Raw genomic sequence first — 15,455 nt, forward strand, 5'->3', positions numbered from 1 at the left:
AGTTTGCTATTTGATCCAAAGAGAATGGATTCTGTTTTACCCAGGTGTAATGATAGTTTGTTATCAGCGAGCCAGGTGCAGATTCTGCCGAGTTCAGAGCTCCAGTTGGAAATGTTTAAACTTTAGCAAGGAATTTGCCAGCTGTGATGGAGAAAATATAGGTATTATCTGCGAGGATGGGGTTTGGCGGAGCCCAATAGCAGAACACCGGAGGAGAGGGAATGGAGCGTTTTAGGGTGGTTTTAATGTTATTCCCTCAAGCAGACAGTTTACAGGCAAATACAGGAATGTGCAATAGGTACAAGGATGTGAAAAGGCAAGGGCAGGAGCACTCCTTGTGCAGCACGGGACAACAGGTACAGGGATGTATGATAGATGAGAGCTGGTGCACTCCTAGTGCAGCACAGGGCGACAGGTACAGGGATATACAATAGGTGAGAGCAGGTGCACTCCTTGTGCAGCGCGGGGTAACATGTACGTGTTGTAATAGGCGAGAGCAGGAGCACTCCTTGTGCAGCACGGGACGTCCAGGTAGGAGGTGTACTGGAGCGGTGGTCCTGGGCACAGAGAGAAGCAGATTAGGACAAGGTATATCAACGATGACATGGTTGCAAGGCTTAGGTTCGTCGTTGTACCTAGGAAGCTAGTTTAACACTCCGATGAGGGTAGGACAGGATCTGCAGGTTGAAGTACCATCTCGTTGATGAGGGGATGAGTCACAGCCGTGTTGATAGATGAGCTGGCAGCGTGTGAATCAGGGGAACGGATGCTGCCCATATAAGGGTGTGAGAGGATAAGGGGTGAGTGAGGCTTCCGCCGTGAATGTGGGGGAGGAGGAGTGAAGAAGGCTCTCGCCGTGATTATGACATTATCTTAACAATTAATATGACATAGACTGCTATGAATGCTCTGTAGCCTATATATATATATTGAATAGTTTAAACTTTACACTTAGAAATGTTTTTTGTAACTGAACAATGTTACTGTTCAGTTTTGCAACTGTCAACTGTGAGTAAATCAAGACAGTTTACAGACATTATTATTATGAATTATTATTAATAATAATAATAATAATAATAATAATAATAATAATAATAATAATAATAATAATAATAATAATAATAATAATAATAATAATAATAATATATAAAATGTGTAGGGGCGCTTTATATTTGTGGAACAAATCTCAGGGCGCTACAGTGTAGAAGAACATACAAACTAGTAAGAGAGTAAAAAGAACATAAAATAAGTAGAGCTAAAACTAGTAAAAGAGTAAAAGAACATCAAATAAGTAGGGATAAAACTAGTAAAAGAACATGAAATGTGAACGGCTAAAACTAGTAAAATAACAAAATAAGAAGGGCTAAAACTAGTAAAAGAACATAAAATGTGTGGAGCTAAAACTAGATAAAAATCAACAAAAGGCCTTTTAAAAAGCTGATGATCAGGGACAGCATTCCACAGAGAGCGGATTTCACTTTGTGTTGTGTCTGAACGTACTGTAATGGTTGTCTGAACTAGGGATGCTCCGATATTGATATCGGATATCAGCCCCCGTTATGACTAAAATAGCTGGATTGGGTATCGGAGATTATTATATATTTTTTTTTACATCACTTTTATTCTTTTTTTTTGTTTGTTATTTAATTTTAATAATACTAAATAACAATTCAGTAAATTTATATCTATGTGTTAATTTGTTACATTTTGTTTCACTAAGTTAGGAAAGTAATGTTTTAAGTAAAGCCTGGTGTTGCCTTGCACACAGTGAGGCATACAGTTTATTAATTGAACAATGGGTATCGGATCGGTACTCGGTATCGGCCGATACCCAAAGCCCAGGTATCGGTATCGGTATCGAAAAAGTCGAATCGGTGCATCTAGGCCTGCCGCGATAAGCAATAAATCGATTAATTGCCGCGATAATTAAAATTAATGCAATGATTTTGACGGGCGCGATTAATTGCTATTTGCGCGTTTGTTTTAATGAGGTGGAACCAGTGCCCCTTGTCAGTCACTGTCCGTGTTGGGAGGCGGGCCGCTGGCTTTACTACAGAGCAGAGAGCACAGCACAGGAGCTCCGTGGGGCAACACCACATAGCTTAACTACATTTCTCAATAGTGTTGCTCCTTTTAACCAAGTAGCGTTATTTGTAGTGTAACGTTAGCGTTTTAACGTTAGTAGCTAACGTTAAAACTAACTTAAAGTTAGTTGTTCACCAACAATCTCAACATTTGTTTTATCATTAGCTCATGTCGATCTACTAGTAGCATCAGCAAGCTAACGTTAGCTGGCCCCAGTCCACTAGCAGCATGTCGATCTACCAGCAGCATCAGCAAGCTAACGTTAGCTGGCCCCAGCCCATTAGCAGCATGTCGAAGTAGTAGTAGCATCAGCAAGCTAACGTTAGCTGGCCCCAGTCCACTAGCAGCATGTCGATCTACCAGCAGCATCAGCAAGCTAACGTTAGCTGGCCCCAGCCCATTAGCAGCATGTCGAAGTAGTAGTAGCATCAGCAAGCTAACGTTAGCTGGCCCCAGCCCATTAGCAGCATGTCGAAGTAGTAGTAGCATCAGCAAGCTAACGTTAGCTGGCCCCAGTCCACCAGCAGCATGTCGATCTACCAGCAGCATCAGCAAGCTAGGATAATCACAACAATACTTCCGGTCCGGTCGGTGGGCTTCAAAATAAAAGTCTAAAACACCGGAAAAGACGGAGCGGTGGGCTTCAAAATAAAAGTTTTGGGAAATAAATTTCTCAAAAAAAAATTATCTAACCGGTCGCAATAATATCGCTTATCGCGATATTTTCGGGGGCAATTAATCGCCCAGCAAAATTTGTTATCGTGGCAGGCCTAGGTGCATCCCTAGTCTGAACGTAACGGTTGCTGTCTGAACGTAACGGTTGCTGTCTGAACGTACTGTAACGCTTGCTGTCTGCTGCCTCCCTCAGCTCGCCAGCTCCGTCTAGCTTTCCTCATGCACTCCTGGAAGGACACCCTGGATTACTCCTCCAACACCATGGAGTCCGCTGTCCAGTATGAGAAGTTCATGAATGTAGGTGAAACATTATTCGTTCCATCGTTTACCGTAAAGGCATCCTTGAATTGCATCACTGTTTATGTAGGTCTTTCTGTTTTTTCACTTGGAGTGACTGCTACTACTAGTAGAATACTTGTTGGTGAGTGATTATTTGACCAGATGTTATTCACGGAGGTCGGACAACCGAGTCTTTGATTAATTGATGATTAGAGTTTACTGACAGAATGACAGTAATGTTGCAACATGGTGAGACCTATAGGTTACAGTAATGGCCGTAGAGCCTAGATCTAGCTAACAAAGTGTTTATACAGGAGAGTAGACCCAACAAGTGGAGTATTGACGTCCATAATATGGATTATAGATATATGTGGAATTTTAGATATGATGTACAGAGATAGTATCTGAACACTGACATAGACAGCTGTGTGTGTTCATATGTGTGTCCACTGTCCATGTTAATGTGTAGAGCGAGAGGGGGGGGGGGGTGTGTGTGTGTGTGTGTGTGTGTGTGTGTGTGTGTGTGTGTGTGTGTGTGTGTGTGTGTGTGTGTGTGTGTGTGTGTGTGTGTGTGTGTGTGTGTGTGTGTGTGTGTGTGTGTGTGTGTGTGTGTGTGTGTGTGTGTGTGTGTGTGTGTGTGTGTGTGTGTGTGTGTGTGTGTGTGTGTGTGTGTGTGATAGTAAGAGAGACAGAGAGAGGGAGAGTGAGTGAGGTAAAGAAATATCTGAAAACAACTGATAGTTTATTGACATGAGCCAGCCAGGTTTATCAGATACCATAATCAAGAACGGAGAATACCATGTGAACAGTCCACCAAGTCGGATAAGGGATGATAGAAAGTCAGATTAAACGTTGGTACCGGAGTTGTGACGTCATGCCTTTGACTGGTATTAACGACATCGCCAGTCTATGTGATGTGCTCTGCATCTAAAAATCAACTGGTTAAAACGGTAGTCGCCTCAAGCCATAGTTTTAGTTTTTAATGATTTATTTAGTTATTTTCACACAATGCCTCTCGCTACTAGGACATTTAGCTGAACACTTTTATCCAAAGCGACTTACAAGTTCTGTACACAACTCTGGCAGCTAAGGGTAAGTAACATTGTTCGTCAAACAGTGTCGAACTTGAGTGTATATTAGCATAATAATAATAATAATTTAGGACCTGCTCAGAGGTCATCAATCGGCACACATGCGATGCATGCATGCAATTCGTATCTGCGATTAACCCATCCCGTCGTCCTTCCCCCCCCAAGGGCAGCCGGGAGCAGACAGGCGTCAACGTGAGCCGCGCCAGGGGACCAATCCAAGTGCTCCTGTCCGTCTTCGTCAAGGACGCCACAGCGTTAGCGATCTGTTGTTGTGCATGTTTTTCCATTGGGTTTATCTTATCAGGGGGGGAACCCTTGCGAGCACGGGGAGAACATGCAAACTCCACACAGAAAGGCCTGGGAGATACCCCACCCGGGTAACTGGCATCATGGAAACCTGGTCCCCAAGCGGGAATCGAACCCTGGACCTTCTTGCTGTGAGGCGACAGTGTTAACCACTACACCACCGTGCCGCTCAGTAGGTAGTAAAATGAGTAATAGTCACTGGATTTGCTAACTTGAGGAGTGCTCTATTGTTCTGTAGCCCGACGAAAAGGTGGAAACGGTCACGGCGAGATTTGAGATTTGATTAAAATGTATTGTCATTATACAGCACAAATGCAGTACAATGAAAAGAGGTTTGGCATCCAACCAGAGTGCAAATGTAACAGTAAAGTACAACAGCAATATACAATGTACCGGTGATTAAACTGGGTATACAAAATATACTAGTTAGTACTACGGAGTGTAGTGCTAATCAGATGTATGTACAGAGTTGTAGTATAATAAATAAATACAGTATGACTGACTACTACTGGCCAGCAGTGTAAATAGTAAGAGTAGGATATGTACAGATACATGTACAGAGGATAGGTATATATGCGGTGAGAATAAATATATATATATATATATATATATATATATAGTATATACAGCATTATAGTACATGCGATCCATACACAGCACTGTATGATCACTGTATTCTTCAATGTAATGATCCGTACCCCCCCTTGTGCTGCTTCTTGGGCGCACACTTTAGGCGGCACAGTGGTGTAGTGGTTAACACTGTCGCCTCACAGCTAGAAGGTCCTGGGTTCAATTCCCACTTGGGGACCAGGTTTCCATGATGCCAGGTGGGGTATCTCCCGGGCCTTTCTGTGTTTTGCATATGTTCTCCCCGTGCTCGCAAGGGTTTCCCCTCCCAATAAGATAAACCCAATGGCAAAACATGCAGAACAGATCGCTACCGCTGTCATGTCCCTGACGGAGACGGACAGGAGCACCTTGGATTGGTCCCCGCCCCTTGGGGTGAAGGACGATGGGATGAGAAAAGTGCAGAGACATTTCATTGGCTACTCAGTGCATGTGTGTGTGTGTGTTCCTGTGTGTCGCCCATCCCGCATGTGTGTGTGTTAATCTGCATGACAATTAAATAATTCTTCTTCTTCACCCAACAGGAGTTCTTCCTCAATGTTAAAGACATTCTACGCAATCCCACCGATATCACTGGTCAGTTTGAGAAGTGGGAAGCAGCGGAGATTGACCTTAACCAAAGGTAAGGAGGACAAGGTCATAATGTGTAACGAGCACGACGCTTCACTTGGGTGGAGAGGTCAAATGTAACCAACCTGACCGGTCTAAGCAGAATCAGAGAATCTGAAAAGTCTTAAGTAAGCTTGCACATACAAGGAATTTGTCTTGATCATTTTTGTGCATCAACATTAACAGACATTATACAACAGGTAGGTCCGACCACGCATTGTGATTGGTCGAGAGCGTTCTAAGCCGTGAGTAATATATTCATGATACACTCACGGTTAAATTACCATGAATATACTACTGCGCTGGCTTTAGAATGTTGTAGAAAGTTTCAACTGCCATTCATCAAACGAAATGACCTACTCCGCGGACAACGTTACGTTTGATTTTAACGTACTCGTTAACTACAAACGAGTGGATAGATATAGAGGAGTCCAATGCAAGCGAAAGTTGGAAAAAGTCATCAGCACCTCAGACAGTTCAAGTTCAATGCCCAGGCCGTCGACTTGGTCTGTATTCCTCCTATATTTTTCCCGACGGTGCAACTTGCTGGTTAAAAGCAATAATACACTCGAACCCGTGGGATATCATGAATATTGCCACTCTCGGATGCCTACACCACTCGAGCTTCGCTTTCGTGGCTGCGGGCGCATCACAGCTATGATATTCCACTGGTTCTCGTGTATTATTGCTTAAATATCAACACTTGCAAAGCAAAGTAGGAATACATTTTATTTTTTTAAATGAAAGTAGAATGAAATAAAATAAAAAGCAGGTATTTATATACAATAAACTGTCTGCGGTATGTGCAATAACATAAGTAAAAATAAGTACATATTAGACGAGTTAAAAATAATTGCACATTATATTGATGCACAATCCTGAATCCAGTAATGAGCGGATTAACTGTTCATCAGGCCTGTGGGTAGAAACTAGGAGTGTAAATATTTGACCCCACAACGATTCGACCTGTTCGTATAAAAAAAGTTCCATGACTTTCGAGATGGAGGTAAGAATAGAAACAGGGCGGTAGTTGCCTGGGTCTAATTTGCTGCCTTTTTTGTGCAGGGGGGGGGGGGTCACTCTCGCAATTTTGAAGTCCTGGATGATGGAGATGGCTTTGTTGCGCTTCACTGCATGTTCTGGCCATTCACAGAGAGAGGATCATCGGAACGTCTGAAATAATCCCATGTTTTTCTTCTTCTTGCCGCGTTGGTAGTTTCTACGAGAGGAAGGCTGCCGTCCACGAGGCTCTGTGTGACAACGTGGACACCCGCAGCGCCATGGAGGAGATGAGAGCGCTGGTCAGCCACAGCAACAGTTACATAGCCGGCAGGAAGAGTGCTAAGCTGACGCCCAACCGCATGCTGATGGAGGGCGTGGCTGTGTATCTGACCACTATACTGAAGGTGAGATTTCTGCATTGTACTGTATACTGTATTGTATTGTAACTTGGTTACTAATTTCTTTTCTACTCTGTATTGTATATTGTATATATCTATATTGAACACTTTTTGTTTACACTTTGTTTACGTACCGTGACTTTCTATTTTAAACTTTATCTATTTTTATCTAGCACACTCTCAGGAGCATAACGGAAAAAAGCATTTCATATAAAAGTATTCTGTATTTTTGTATGACAACTAATAAAGAAACTTGAACTTGAGATAGGAATAAGATGAGATATTCCTTTATTGATCCCCTTGGTGTTATAGCAGCATGGTGGGGGGGGGTTATGGGCATGGTAATGGTAGAAGAATCTTAATTTTTAAAGGCCCAACATTTAATCCAATGGTGAAAAAGGAATGTCCCATTGTTTTAATTCCTAGATTGACCATCCAATCAGGCGGTATATGATGATGATAATGTCCTATTCTTTAGAAATATATTATGCACGCAATATCCATCTGTAGTCAGGGTTCTATCTGTACAACAATTTTGCTCATATATATAGTACGCCCTGGGCGGTGGATTGAAAACCTGATTTGAAGATATATTTTTCCATCAGGACTTTATGCAGTGTGTGTACTAAGGCTGTCCCCGAAGCCTGTTTTTGGGATTCGAACTTCGTCAGGGTTTTTCGAACAGACGTTCGAACCATCGTTTTTAATTAAAAAAAAATATATATATATTATTATTATTATTAATTTTTTCCCCAACTAAATCCTCAATTTGAATACGAAAGTGATGGTGACGTCTTGATGGAGCGCCGAGTGCCAAGCGGATGCAAATAGGCTACATAATTTATGATAAATGTTTTATTTTATATTATTATATATTTTTATGACGAGTCATATACTATAATAGTATAATATTAGTGTAGCAGCCTAATCTTTATCTGCAACTGTGAAGAAAAAACCCATTGGTTTAAACAGAATGAATAGACACAGAAAAAATATATATATAAAAAATTCGAATGTTGATTTAGAATTCGAATGCCAACGTAACAAACGAAGGTCCGAACGTTCGAACGTTTGGGCTCAGCCCTAGTGTGTACTGACTGTATTCTTATCCCATTCTCCTGGTCTTCTAGATGTTTGGTGCTGTAGAAGGATCAGAGCCGCTAGGGTTTCCAGTGGGAGGCAAAGACCAGAACATTGATGTAAGTGTGGAGGGTAATCTAAGGTGTTTGTTGTCTTCTTTATACGGAGACTGGTTGTTATCCCCATTAACTCAATCAGTGCCAGCTATTGGCCTCATCCTGTTCTAGCTAGGCCACGCTTTAAAAGATAGGAGTGTGTCACCTTGTTTGTAGAGCTAGATCTATATTTTATATTATAGCTATGGGTCCAATGTCATTGTCAATTGACAGTATGAATGTTCCCTTCAATATGCCATAAAGAAATATTTTTTTCATCAATACGTTCCCGTTTTATACCGTGATGAATATGAGCGTTATATCGGAATGGTCTGGGATAATTCCTGCAAGGCTAGTTTTAAGGCACTAAGCTAATAATGTTAATGAATGAATGAATGACTTTATTTGACAATATAAAAATTAAATCGATCGTTAAATCGATTAGCGTTTCGGCCCTACACAAGCTAGAGTTAAAAATCCAAATGCATATGATCGGTATCATGTTCTATCATGAATGCATGAAAGGGGGGGGGCGGGGGAAGTCGTTTCTGATTATTGATTATTACCAGTAACGGCATTAGTATTAAATGCTAAAAACGATTAGCAGCCCGATCGGTATGAAAACATTGCAGGATCAAGCCAGAATTTACGTCAGATAGTCCTTACCTGTGGCCGGGAGTATTCCAAAAATAATATTCCAATTGTTTGATCGCCATCTGGTACATCCAATGTCGATCACAGCATATGCATCGGATGTCCCATACACGTTTTGATGCGACCGATTGAACCTATAGCCTTGCCGTGTAGTAAAAATCTGCGCCCAGAGACCTTACAGCAGGGGTCTCAAACTCGCGGCCCGTGGGCCATTTGCGGCCCGCGGGATGATATTTTGCGGCCCCCTACTTGACATCAAAGTTTAGTGTTAATGCGGCCCGCGCGCAACTGTTTGCCGAGTCGTTGCGCGAGAGTTGGGCGATTATGGGGCTGCGGCACTGCAGATATACCCTACTCCAATGATCCGCACGGATGTTAGACAGTGTTGCACTCGCTACCCAGTCTGTAAGCTAGTAGCAGTCGTAGAGGCTCTGGCTAGTAGTAACGTTCATGTTGTGATTTTCGATGCAAAATAAATATTCAACATTCTCTTTTGAGACTCCGCCTCAGACTCTTATCCTTTGGCACTTGGAACTTGCTGTACTTTGCTTGCAGGTCTGCAGCCATTATTGCTGGATTATGAATAGCACCAACTTTAGCCAAGGTACCGTTATCAAGCTAAGCTAGCTGACCTAGCTCGTCTCCCCGCATTGACATTTGATAACGTTAGTCAGCTAACGCTAGTCAGTAGCTACTTGACTTAAATACGATTCACCGTGGGTGCATTATTGTTGATAGACGGACAGTGTCAGGTCCTGGAGAAAGGACAGGCCATCATCTGATTTGATGTAACGTTAAAGCGGATGTTGTTCCAACTAGCTAGCTTTTCAGCTAATGCTATCATAACACCAGCAAGCAAAACACATCCCGTCCGAGCTCCCACGTCACACGCTCTGTCGGGGACAATGGAATTTAAGAAAGTGTATCTGCTGTTAAAATGACAAACAGCATCACACTTTAAAACACGTTCATTTTATAATCATCACTCTCCGCAGGAGATAAATGACGTCATGGGATCGGAGGCTAGAATTTACGTGTACTCGCCGATACCGATACCAGCATTTTAGGCAGTATCGGCGGCATTTCCGATACTGGTATCGGAACAACTCTAATTTTAATGCAACCTTTCCTCAAAATTCAGTGCTAAGAACCACAAAAATAAATGGAATGAAATCATCATATTAAGCTGCAAGCAGAATTATTGTTAAATCTATGTCACAACGAGAAAAAGCAACCAAGTCCTCACTCAGTGGCAAGAAGCCATTCTTTCTCTCTGATGCATACATAATAAAATAATGTATGACTGAAGTGATGGAGACCATGTTTGAAGGCAAACAAAAGCAAATCCCCCTCAGATCGCACAGCAACCAGAATAACTGAAATACTGGCTGGTGATTTGATTAAACAGCTTTGTGATGGAATAAAAAAAATGCACAGTGCATTTCCATAGCTGTGGATGAGTCCACTGACACCACTGAGAAGCCTATGTTCTGAAGAACCGTTCATGTTCTGAAGAACTGTTCATGTTCTGAAATGTTATTGCTAAAGATTGAGAAGATTGGATCAGTTGTGTACTTTTTTTTGGAATACTTGAAACCCTTTTTTTGTGGAATATTTGATGCGGCCCAGCCTCACCCAGACTCTACCTCCAGCGGCCCCCAGGTAAATTGAGTTTGAGACCCCTGCCTTACAGTGTAACACAAGGGTCTGGACCAAGGTTTACTGCAGCTCGATACCGCCACCTGGAAGAATCTGGTCGGTACTGCACCCTCTGCGTCGCAGTCGGGCTTCTAACGGCAACATACGGGTCCCTGGCATTAAATAGGATATTAAAATCGGAAAAAAATTAAAATTAACCAAACACGTAATATTAACGTACGTGGTCTGGCACCCAACGGTTGTCAGGCAATCACGTAATATTACGTGGGTGGCACTGATTGAGTTAACTAGTCAAATGAATGACCACTAGTCTTCCTGGGGTCCTCACAAGAAAATAATACAACATAATACAAATACCGAATGTAATTAGCAATACAATTAAAACAATAAAAGAAATAGCATAACGTTTATTTAAAAAATTATACAAAAGAATGCTTGTATACATACCCCCCTCCCAAAAAAAACCTCATATCTAAAAAGGTAACTTAAATGTATATAACTATAGATATTGAAATATATCAGTTTCAATATCTGATATATATATCAAAAAGATCAGTTGCCCAGGGCAGCAGAAGCAGGAAAAATTGGTTGTTGAAATTAAATGTATAGCTAGCCCACTCCCTTCCCTCAACATCCACTGTAGAGGTACCCTTGAGTAAGGCATTTCACTCCCAACCGTTCCTGTCGACAGACCTGTTCCGTGGTCAACAGTCAGACTGTGGTTGTACTGGGCAGCTCCCAGATGTGAATGTGTGTAACTGAGAGTGTGAAGCAGGTCTCTGGTACTTAAAACCTCCCGTCCAAATTGGCCTATTAGGCCGTAAGGTGAAGCCTGTTATCGTTTCATCCCGTTCCCACCTCGGCAGACTACGCAATTTTCACTCTGGGTGAAAGATCTATTGGTGTAAATTTAGGAATAAAAAGTTCTATACTTACGATCTTGCCTCGCGAACGGATACTTGGTCACCGCATAATTAAATTTGATGTAATTGGTGCGAGTTCGGTCACGTGTCTTGCGCTCGACCAATAGCAGCTCTCTTTGTTGCGAGGATACAGCCGTCGGGCGACAACAAATATGACATCCACAGAGTAACGTTACATCTCGATGGACGAAAATGGACAAAAAACACCTTCTAAAGTTCGCAAAAAGGTTTCTAAACAATGTTATATGCATCTCACATCCATTCAGAAAGAACGTGTACAAGATTTTACACAGACACGGTGGGATAGATATAGAAACTGCGTTGAACGGTGGCTGAGGAATAGCCTTATGCGTGTATTATACTATAACCATTGCCGTTTCTTGCCTGGACCCGCTATTATTCTCAAAACAAATCTATATCATAGGTATTATGTTTCATCATGAATGCATGAAAGGGGGGGGGGGTCGTTTCTTGATGCTTTGATCGTCACCAACGGCATACATTGTGGAGTAACGTTACACACACACGTTCGGATCGTGGTGAAGACATGGTTGGATCAACGCAAGATTGATATCATATAGCCCTTACCTTGACTAGGATGTACCCCAAAAAGAATATTCCAATTATCTGATCGTGATTCCAAGTATTGATGTCCATCGTGTCACCAACATAATCCACCACACATCATGCATCGGGAGCATTTGATGCTTCTCAATCCGACCGTTATAACCGCTCCACTTGCCCGAAAAATAAAAGCCGACCCGGAGACATTTGTTCGACGCACAGGCCAAGATACAAGGTTTCAAAGGGTGCTTGATACCGCCGTCTAGCTGGATGCGGCCGGTATTGCACTTTGGCGATCTCAGACTCATTCCCTATGGTAACGCCAAGGTCCCCAGATGAATAATGAATAAAAAATCGAAAAAAAGGAAAAACTATGTACTCGTTGGCGTTTAAGCGTTGGCTCCCAATAACGAGTAAACTCGTTGTTGGCGGGGAATGAGTTAACATTAAATTAATGTTGTTGTTTACATGTTGCAAGCATATATCCCCTCCGCGTGAATACTTTCGGCAGCCAACATGCCCTTCCGCGTTGCTCTGATTGGCCGAGCGCGCGCATGCGCATGAGCCACGACAAGCTCCTCAGCCTCCTCAGCCGCTTAACACTTTAAGGACCAGCCACGAGTTAACTCATGTTTCGATTCCACCCGTTGAGGACCAGAGCCATTTATTCCATATTAATAAACGGATCAAGATCCCGGATCGACTCTGCAGATTTACCCGCCAGATTTAAATCGGCGACATGCAATACCGGCCAGATCCTCTTAGGGGCGCCATCGCTCCACTGCAGTATCATTGAGGCCGAATGGGAAATCTTTTTTTTTTACTGTCTGGGGCGTTTCATATGAGCCTGGATCCCAGCCGAACATCCTCCATCTTTGATCACGTTACGGAACGCAGATTTCAGCCTGGAATAATGGGATTTATGATCAGCCAATGGACATATCGATCTACCAGATGCCGATGAATAATGACGAAATGCTGCCGGCGATCACATGGGCTGACGGTAGGATACTATTCACCCAAATTACAGCCGGATTGGACATTGTTGTAACACGCAAGCGATTGATCAGTGAATATGGCTACTTGAACGCACACTGTATTGCTAATCAATAATATTGATCGGCGTCCCCCGCCGCCCCCATTTCATCCATAGATGCTCTGTAATAGTCCGGATGCTAAGCAGTTTGTTTTATTTCATTCGTATATATACAACAGAAATGGCGTTTGATATAACGTGACTAGCCTTTAGCCTCATATCTAGCTTCCCAGAAAAAAGACGAGCCGAAAACTGCGATAAAGCTTATATTCACGACACTATAAAATGACAACCAACCGATGGATTTTTATTTTCTTTAAGCCATTATGAAGGCACGGTTTATGCACTCAAGTGACAATGAGAATGGACAGATAGCAATACTATAAAGTATATATATAGCTGTTAGAAAGTACATTGGTTTGTTGACAAACCCTGGTCGTCCAGAACCATATTACACTGCAAACCGTGGTCGCCAATGTGTTAACGCAATTTATACAAATGGAAGTATTGATTACGCCGTAACGAATCATTAAAAAAAATATACCGTTAACTGGAATATGTTGTTTCTTTACACATATGTTGGATTATGTAATTGGTTTGTCATGACAAACCAATAAAAAATTGCGAATTAACCGGTGGCTACAACAACAGCCCCACCGTTCATTGTAAACAATGATGCATGTAGTTACTGTGTGTTGTTGTAGCCACCGGTTAATTCGCGATTTTTTATTGGTTTGTCATGACAAACCAATTACATAATCCAACATATGTGTAAAGAAACAACATATTCCAGTTAACGGTATATTTTTTTAATGATTCATTACGGCGTAATCAATACTTCCATTTGTATAAATTGCGTTAAGCGGCTGAGAAGGCTGAAAGCTTGTCGCGGCTCATGCACGCGCTCGGCCAATCAGAGCAACGCGGAAGGGCATGTTGGCTGCCGAAAGTATTCACGCATCCCCTCCCTACTTCTCATTTCCCCACACGGAATGCACCTGATTGGATAAATGACATGCTGGTGCTCTAGTGCGACATCTAGTGGCTGAATGTTATCTATAGCACCGTTTAATTAATGGACAAAAGAATCATAGATAATGTGACCAAATATTTTGCCTCAAGTGTCATAATTCCAAGCAGTCTGTATTGACCATATTCACACGGCGACCATTTTGCTCTTACTGTATGTCACGCTCGTTGTTGTGTTCGTCAGCTGGAGAGCACGGTGATGCCGTACCTGAAGGTGCTGTCGGACTTCAGAGAGGGAGTCCGGAAAATAGCCAGAGAGCAGAAAGGTAAGCAGCTCCTATTCTGTTTTTCCGGATCTCACGAAGCGTGTCCTGAGATTGTGATATCGATGTATAAATAAGCTGTGTTTTCACATGTTCTCAGTGACAGAGTTGTTGCAGCTGTGTGACGTGGTCCGTGACGATATCTTACCCGAGCAGGGAGTACGACTTGAAGACCATGAAGGTAAGATCTTCTAAGAACTTCTAGGTTCTGACTAAGAACAGTGTAACCATGTAATTCCAATTGTGGTCATAAGGAAACCACATGGCGCCAGGTACAACCATCTGTTGACCAGGAAGGGCGTTGCAAATTCAGGGCAAAACTTACCTTGCGATGCAGCTGGATTTGCGAGATCACAATATGGTCAGGTTACCTCCATTCAGTAGATTAGTAGTACAGGTGGCGTAGCAACCGAGGTTCGTTCACCCACAGCGGTCACTCGCAACCACTGATGGTATCGCAACAGAGATGCAGAGAAAGGCTTCACTAAAGCCCTGTAGGGTGGGCAGGACTAGTGGAATCATCAAATAAAATAAAATCAAAGGATAAAAAGGACACTCTCTCTCTGTCTTTATCCATACATATTATGTCCTTAATATTTTATGCCAAGTGAACTGAGTAGGCCTATGCCTAAATTATTTTTGTAGAGGCAGGTGTTGAATGAATCTCCCAGGAAGTCTATACATATACTGTAGTGAGGAAGGTAAACACACGACGAGTACGAAGGATCGAATACAAACTAAAAACACACTTCTTCAATCAATATCTGAAATTATAATCCTACTGTCTTTTACTATCATGCTCTTTGCTACTAAATAATCGTCCTTGTCTATATTACTACCTACTATGCTAATATGTCTTTACTACTATGCACTCAGGACTGTAGCACCCATGTTCAACACTGTTTGACGAACATTGTTACTTAGCTGCCAGCGTTGTACCCTTCCTGCTGACCTGTTGTACAGAACTTCTAAGTCGCTTTGGATAAAAGCGTCCGGCTAAATGACTGAATGTAAACAAGGATACCTTCTCTCTCTGTGACTTTGTTCACTCTTCTCCTCTGGAAAACAAGAAGGCAAAAG

The 15,455-nt window shown here is 42.3% G+C and overlaps 1 protein-coding gene across 2 annotated transcripts in view; it reads left to right on the forward strand.

Moving 5' to 3' along the window:
* Window positions 1-15,455, forward strand: part of cars1 (cysteinyl-tRNA synthetase 1) — a 64,036-nt gene that overhangs the window by 43,870 nt on the left and 4,711 nt on the right. For both annotated transcript variants that reach the window (XM_084337317.1, XM_084337316.1), the window contains 6 exons: window positions 2,954-3,057; window positions 5,588-5,685; window positions 6,889-7,078; window positions 8,203-8,271; window positions 14,297-14,378; window positions 14,476-14,556. In XM_084337317.1, coding sequence (XP_084193443.1) covers window positions 2,954-3,057; window positions 5,588-5,685; window positions 6,889-7,078; window positions 8,203-8,271; window positions 14,297-14,378; window positions 14,476-14,556 — 624 coding nt within the window. The remainder of the gene's footprint in view (window positions 1-2,953; window positions 3,058-5,587; window positions 5,686-6,888; window positions 7,079-8,202; window positions 8,272-14,296; window positions 14,379-14,475; window positions 14,557-15,455) is intronic.

Source organism: Notolepis coatsorum (assembly GCF_963971535.1).
Source record: "Notolepis coatsorum genome assembly, chromosome: 20".
NCBI lineage: Eukaryota > Metazoa > Chordata > Actinopteri > Aulopiformes > Paralepididae > Notolepis > Notolepis coatsorum.